The sequence below is a fragment of the Battus philenor genome, unplaced genomic scaffold, assembly GCF_028537555.1.
Source record: "Battus philenor isolate CCGP_79_NKW_IND1 unplaced genomic scaffold, ilBatPhil1.0.hap1 SCAF_10, whole genome shotgun sequence".
In the NCBI taxonomy this organism is placed as follows: Eukaryota; Metazoa; Arthropoda; class Insecta; order Lepidoptera; family Papilionidae; genus Battus; species Battus philenor.
Genome location: NW_027181662.1, coordinates 8,436,666 through 8,444,185, shown reverse-complemented (window position 1 = coordinate 8,444,185; position 7,520 = coordinate 8,436,666). Strand labels below are relative to the sequence as shown.

At 28.4% G+C, this 7,520-nt stretch overlaps 1 protein-coding gene across 1 annotated transcript; it reads right to left on the bottom strand.

Annotated features, from left to right (window-relative positions):
• Positions 1-1,941: 1,941 nt before the first annotated feature.
• On the bottom strand, positions 1,942-6,715 carry P5cr (Pyrroline 5-carboyxlate reductase). Its single transcript, XM_068768561.1, has 5 exons — positions 6,526-6,715; positions 5,544-5,803; positions 4,246-4,467; positions 3,591-3,802; positions 1,942-2,399 (listed from the first exon to the last, which is right to left on the bottom strand). Exons 1-5 carry the CDS (start codon positions 6,596-6,598, stop codon positions 2,336-2,338), a joined length of 831 nt encoding a protein of 276 aa, XP_068624662.1. The 5' UTR covers positions 6,599-6,715; the 3' UTR covers positions 1,942-2,335.
• Between the last annotated feature and the right edge of the window lie 805 nt (positions 6,716-7,520).

The following is a 7,520-nucleotide window of genomic DNA, read 5'->3' as shown; positions in this document are numbered from 1 at the left end:
TAGGTCAAGGCCTATATTATGTAACATTATGAACAGGGATTGCATATTATTTACTTTGAAAAACTGTCTTTTTCAAGTTAATTGTTTACCTGATATCTACTAAAGCCATCACAATGTTGTGAGATCAATTTCAGCTAATAAATACTAATATATTAGATAAAAAAAATGTTATAGTCTTATTTAAGGAACAGTATGAAGCAACATGAATAGATGCTTCATAAGTCCCAAATTATGAATTACAGGATAAACACATGCATTTTACATTTAACTTCTATTAATATATTAATAAAATAGGTATCTAAATTAGTTAAATAAATATTACTTTATAAAAACATTAAATAAAATAACAAACAGGAAATTTTCACATTTTCTTACATATAAGTAAAGTGTAAAGGTAACATATATTTTTTAATTCAACTATTCATCATTTTTTGCTTGAATTTTTATTAAATTGTGTTCTTTTCATCTAGCACTTTTTCCGTTCTTCAGCTATCAGTTTCTTTTTAGTATTCTATGTTTGCAGAAGCCTGTCATTTATAGATCTCTGGACCATATCTGCTTCAATCAAGCACTATCAAATTTCTCCCTACGATAGAATCGTTTTCATAGGTTAATAAATCTTTTTGTCTTTGTTCTGCTTATTCATCTTTTGTTTATTAACTAATATTTTAGATTTCTTTTATTAAATATTTCAATGGCAGAGGGTTTGAAATGATACAAAAGTGCAACTTACAATCCACTGAAAAGTGTTTTTTTCTTTCACAATAAAATGCAACCGGAAGTATAGTCAATTGTGATAGGTGATTATCCAAATATAACACTATAGCCTAATGAATTCCTTGTTTCACTAACTATGGCTAAAATATACTTGTTATATAATCATAGAATGACTTATATGAAGATTATCTGAGAGGCCTATACCCACCCCAATCATTACTAATTTATTTTACAATTTTCTCTGATACTCCTAGCCTTTAGCTAATAATACTCTCTCTTATTGAGGGCATGAACTCACATGTATTTTGTCACAGTTGTTATAATTTTTGTAGAAGGAGGAATCTTTGTTAATTTTTTTACTTATATACTTAGCATGTTTTTCTAATTTTTCAAGTCATCACATGTCACTGCAAGTTATGTTTTGTGATTTCCTGACTGACACTTGAGTCTTTTAAAAGCTCTTGTATCAAAAGTCTACTTGGATTACTGTTAATAAACGAAAGTTATTTTTTCCATAATTTAACAAATTGTTGAATACAGTCTTTGATTTTAGTAGTAATTCAAGCCGAGTTGTGTAAAAAACCCAGTCGAGTATGTTTTGTTCTTTGGTATCGGAAAAAGCAAATGCAGGTTTGTTCCATATTGTCTCTGCGGACTGTTTTCTACCAAATAAGCGGGTAAAACATCATAAATAGAATATTTTTTAAACCTTTTTACACATATTTACTACAGAAAAAAATTATGAGTTGTTTTTCTTTCTTTGAGTTATTTCTGTGGCATTTTTTGCAGTTATTCATATTTACGGAAATAAAACTTTTATCTGAAGAACAAAATTATTGATATAATCAACATAAAACATGATGTAACACGAAATGAAATAAATACTGTTTACAAATCACTGTCTCTTAACCTTATCGAACAGTTAGGTATGGCGGACTAGGTATGGAAACACTTAATATACCGTTACATAAATACAGTGCTTTTTGTACTAATTATTAACAATTAAATTAAAAATAAATACTTAAGTATCTAAATTCGGTATGAACAAGTAGATAATAAGCTAAACTTTCAACTTTCACTGAAGTATTTTGAACATGATATATTTACATCATCAAGTATGTCAAAAATTTGAAACAATTACAATGACAGTTTTTTTTACAGAACAGATTTGTTTCATAAACATTTAATACTTTTGCTTTTCATTTAAAAGAAAAAAATAAAATGATTTAATATATTACTCAAAAATAAATAATATTTCTAATCAACATATTTTCGGTGTTTCATGAACTATGAAATGTTACATAATATAGACTTTGACCTTATCAAAACGACTTAACAGTTTTCGACGAAGGTTTTAATTAAAACAAACGTGCGTAAGCTGTCGATCCACATCACTACAATAAAAAAGATTTACAATTAATAATACTACACCACAAAAATATACTGTAACAAAAATGTTTTTTCTTTCAATATTAACGTTTAACTATTTTTGTATAAAGTTCAAGCAAAATAACAAAAAACGATGGCTTTTGAACCGCGAATCATTCAATTTACGAATATTTAACGAATTTTCTCTAAAACAATTAATATGTAATTACAAGAAAAAATTAAGTACATATCATTTTTTTCCCAATTCGTTTGTTCTAATCGTTGCTGCTTCTATAGCATTGATTAATGTTGCTCTGAAAATAAAAAAAAGGAAAATTATAATAAAATGTCTACGACGAAGAATTTTATGCAGTACTTCCTGGTTACATTGCTTTATACTAAACAGAGACAATAGTCAATATTTTTTTAAATGAAAATTCGCAGTACCGAAATTAATTTAAAATCATCTAAAACAGCAAACCACGAATATCAAAATCACCCTCTTAGTTTGCTCTGCCCTGTCTTAACTAGATTTTTAATTTATATCGCGACATTAATTTTAATTTTTATATGGTATTAGTCATCTGAATAAATGGAATGAACCTTTTATTAAGGTTAGATTCAATATCATCATTCATCATAATCATCGGTATATCAGTCGATAGGCCGATTGCAAAGCATAGGCCTTCCTCACAGATTGCTGCGATGTCAGGTCTTAAGCTGCTCGCATCCAGCGACTTCCCGCGTCTTTAACTATGTAGTAGGTAGGGGGCCTACATAAGCCATATTTACAAGCTCGTGATTGCGATCTTTCAGCTCCAACGACCATAGCTTGCATGCTTGTGCTCTGTTCACTGCCACTTCAAACAAGCAATTCTTCAACCTACATCAGTGACCTTGGTTCTTCTGCAGATCACCTCACCCACTATCTTTTACTCTGAGATCGAATCAGAAATGAGGTTATCTGCACATCGTAAGCAACCACAATACAATAATTATTTTGTATCAAATTAATTTTCCAATAACAATGTATGTTTCCTTATAATAACATATTCACTAAATTCTCATTAACATTTTGACTGCTAAACAATTCTTACAAATACACACGAAAACTGCAGGATATATTTTGACTTGATGTTTACAAATTAAAAACTCTCATTTCGACAAATATAAATCAATTTTGATAAATCCTTTCCTATGATTATTATATTTTCATTTAAATGATTTCAAGCAGTGATGGGATAAAAAATATGTTATGGGTGTCAGGAGGAGGCGCGCACATCTAGGTCAACAAAATCACACTGATACTGCTTCGCGCTTTCGAGATAAAGTAATGCAGCACTTTTGCGCCACTTGACAATCAAACTATTAATTGCCTATTAACATTTTTTAAAAGGTGTTAGTGATATAAAATTATTACTATGAAATTCCACAAGATTTTTATAAATTGTCCAATGTAATTTAGATGTAAGACAATAAAAAAGTAGGTAAAACAGTCTACAAACCTAAGTCGTCCATTTTCTAAAGCAGTTACACCACATATGGTTGAACCACCTGGTGAACAGACCTCATCTTTTAATAGACCAGGATGTTTATTTGTCTGCAAAACCATCTCCCCACTGCCAATTAGAACCTGTGCTGCTAACCGTAAAGCCAAAGCTCGGGGCACACCCTGTTTCACTGCTCCATCTGCTAATGCTTCAATTACTATATACATCTAAAATCAATTATACATAACTTAGATATAGTTTGTCAATATTTTTAATCATATTGCATACCCTGGCAACTAAGAAAAAGATTACTGGACTTGACTTATACTGTTGCTTAAGCGGCAGCTTTAGTTTAGGATGCTACATAATAATATTTCACCAAATTAGGAGGCCGCCCAGTTCTTATATTGCTGCAACAGACACTTCATGAAGTGACTAGGGCCCTTTTAAGGTAACCCTGATTTTGACTGTCACTAATATAGAAATAATTATGTTATGATTATCCAACGGTTGTCTGCAAGATATTTCAAGTTTTATTATAACCACATTCCTTAATAATAAATTATGTAGAAACTCTTTTGGTTACCAACTTATTTTATGTTAATCTTAATATACTTACTATCTTATCAATCTGTTTTATTACTTAATATGAGAATAAACAGTAACTTACAAATGCTGGGCCGCACCCAGGCAAGGAACCACCAGAACTGAGCAATGGTTCTGAAACTTTTTCACATATTCCACAACTCCTCAAAAGCTTCTCTACAATTTCACACTGTTCTATTGTAACTGTGTTATCAGGAGTATATAAGCAAGTACCTGCACCAACGCTCATTGGTGTATTGGGCATTATTCTTATAACACTTGCAGTAAGTGGGAGGACCTTCAATGCCTGCAACATTACAACGAAATACAAAATTACTTAAATTTAAATGATAATTATTTTATGATTTATAGATAATATTACTGAAATACAAACTATGTATATTTAGGGGGCACTAAATAAAATAAATGTCAAACAGCAGATAACATCAACAATTCAACTTTTAAAGAAGTTTATTCATTTACTTCTTTTACTAGATTGATATACTTAGTTTTAGTACAGGTACTTGATTAGGCATGCGGAAAATATTATATTATATTATTTATTATGTGGTTTAACTACTACACATTAATTTTAATTGTATATATACATTTAAGATCTGCAGACATACATTTAAGATGTCAACATTATCCATACTTTTTGCACATAATATAATTGGTTTGAGCAACCTATGATATGTAATAAGTACTAAGTAGTATTAAGTAGTAATAATCACTGTCTAAACAGACCATGAACCAGACTATAAAATTCCCAGGTTATAGCAGGAAACACTAGTTATACAAGGGACATAAAATAGCATAATATGTAAACACAGCATAAAAGTAGTGTTATCATGTAGATAACTTAATTTTTAAAGCTCACTTGACTCACCCTAGCTACACACACATATTATGCAACATACAAAAAACAAATATTCTCTATGACACCATAACAACAATTTGTATCAATATAAATAAATAACAAGTAGAGAATACATTTCAAATTATAAGCTTTGTAATACTGATATCAGCACTCGCTTGTCGGTATATATACTAAAAAAACGAATACCTAAAGTGTTACAGGTTTAAAAATTAATTAATAAAATTTAAAATTATTAACTTTGTCCAAGGTTTGCTTACAGGTATTTTTACCGGGATAATTTTTAATATTCCAGAAAGAGTTATCTGAATAATGGATAAATGTATTAGGAAATACATACAAACGTTGTTTTAATTTATTACCATTAGCTTTAGGTTTTTAATTTAACATTTTATTTACCTTCAATACTTATAGAATGGAAAATAATATTCTATAATATTTATGTTACACAAAAACAGCAACAGTGCGGTAAAAATTATCTAATTAAAAAAAGCATCAAAACAAACCTCATTTAGTTTCTCAATTGACACACCAGCCAGCATTGAAACAAACAATACACGATTGCGAGGACAATTAGCAGGAAGAGACAAGACACAATCATTAATGGCATCAGTCAATACACCAGGCTTAACCCCAAGGAATACAATATCACAGTTACATATAACTTCACCATTTTTAGTAGTGACATTAGTACCCAATTCTTGCCAATGTTTTAAATTATGTATGTGTGGACCAGACACCCAGATCTTTGATGCTTGATGAGCATCTACAAAAAGAATACAACTGTTAATTCCAAATGTACAACAAAGATTATTACTTCATTTGTTTAGCATTAAGTATATATTAAGTATAGTCCTAAAAGCAAAGGTTCATATTTCCAGTTAAAAATCTTGCAGTACTATAATACTTATATTAAGTAATGATATTTATTTTCAATAAATAGAATTGGAATTCCCTAAAGTTTTTGAAATCACTTGTTATATTTTCCTTACAGGGGTTCTAAACAAAATGTTTATACATACTAAATGGTATATATAAAAACTAGTTAAATAGCCAAACCTTAACATGCCAAAGTAATTTATTTCAGTCATTATTTTCTTGTCAGTAAAGTAACAAGAACACTCATGGTAGATTTCATTTGAAAACCTGTTGCTTATCATATTTTTCGTCAATAAAAAACATATATTTTAAATAAAGAATATGTTTTCATGTATCAAACAATCACTACTGGGTAAATGGTTTGGCAAATAAGGATAAAGGAAAAACCATTTGCTATATAGTACTATTCGTTGCAGTTACAAAATATTTTCACTTGTGTGACTGCATAGAAAAAACTGCATATTCCTGTAATTAATATTTTTATTTAATAAAATTATGATAGCAAAACTAGTCGTATACAATGACATGTATTATTTTATACACTGCTTACACCCAAAAAACAAATTAATTCCTTTTAACGGTTCTTAAAAAAATGGTAAATAATCAAACCTTTTCGTAAAATTCCTTTAACAATTGCTGTAGACATATTTCCACCTCCAATAAAACCAATATTAAAAGACATGTTGCTTTAAGATTTTTTATTTTAATTGTATATATCTTCGCGATGATAATTGTTAACTCCAAATAAAAACCTATTATTTCCTACAGACTTTATAAATTACTTAAAATTAAGTGTTTCGCAATGATTTTGAAAGCAAGTTTGATATTTGAAATTGACATTTGTCTATGAAAAAACATGGTTTCTATAATTTAGTATTTTCTTATTAATAGCAATAACAGGAGTAAGTACACTGTCTTGCACAACATCATTTAGTAATAATTTTAATTCGCATTAAATAATTTTATTTGCATGTAATATTACTAATTATTAAACCTAAATATTTACAATGCACTTAAATAAAATATACTGTAAGTGATTATATGAAACATAAGTCGAAAAAATTGGTCACTTATTAATAAAACAATTTTTAATACTTTACGATTGATAATGATATTACTTGATAAAAATATGTTTACGATAATAATAGCTATTACAAACACAAGTAAATATATTAAAACTATATTCAATTACCAATGTAATTATTTAAAGTCTTAAGAAAATCGCACTTTATTATTTAATCACCTAGTATATAAATAAAAGCCCATATTTTATCAATATCACAAGCACAAATTGAAAAGTTAAAAATTAAGTAGTTTTTAAAAAACTACCAAATTAAATACCGTTAAAAGTTTTAATATATTTTTAACAACTATTTTTTTAAAATCAATAACAATTTTCTCGTTAAAAATTAAATTGTGATTGCTACAATAAATTCCTTATTCGCCATACTTGACTTTTATTAACCGGAAAGGTTCCTTAGGTCTATAGCAATACGTAGAAATAATGGTCAAGCTTGCTTCATTGAAACAAAAAATTGTTAACAATGATAACTGATGTCAAAACTACTGCATTTGTCAATTATTTATACTTTAATGGTTTGGGA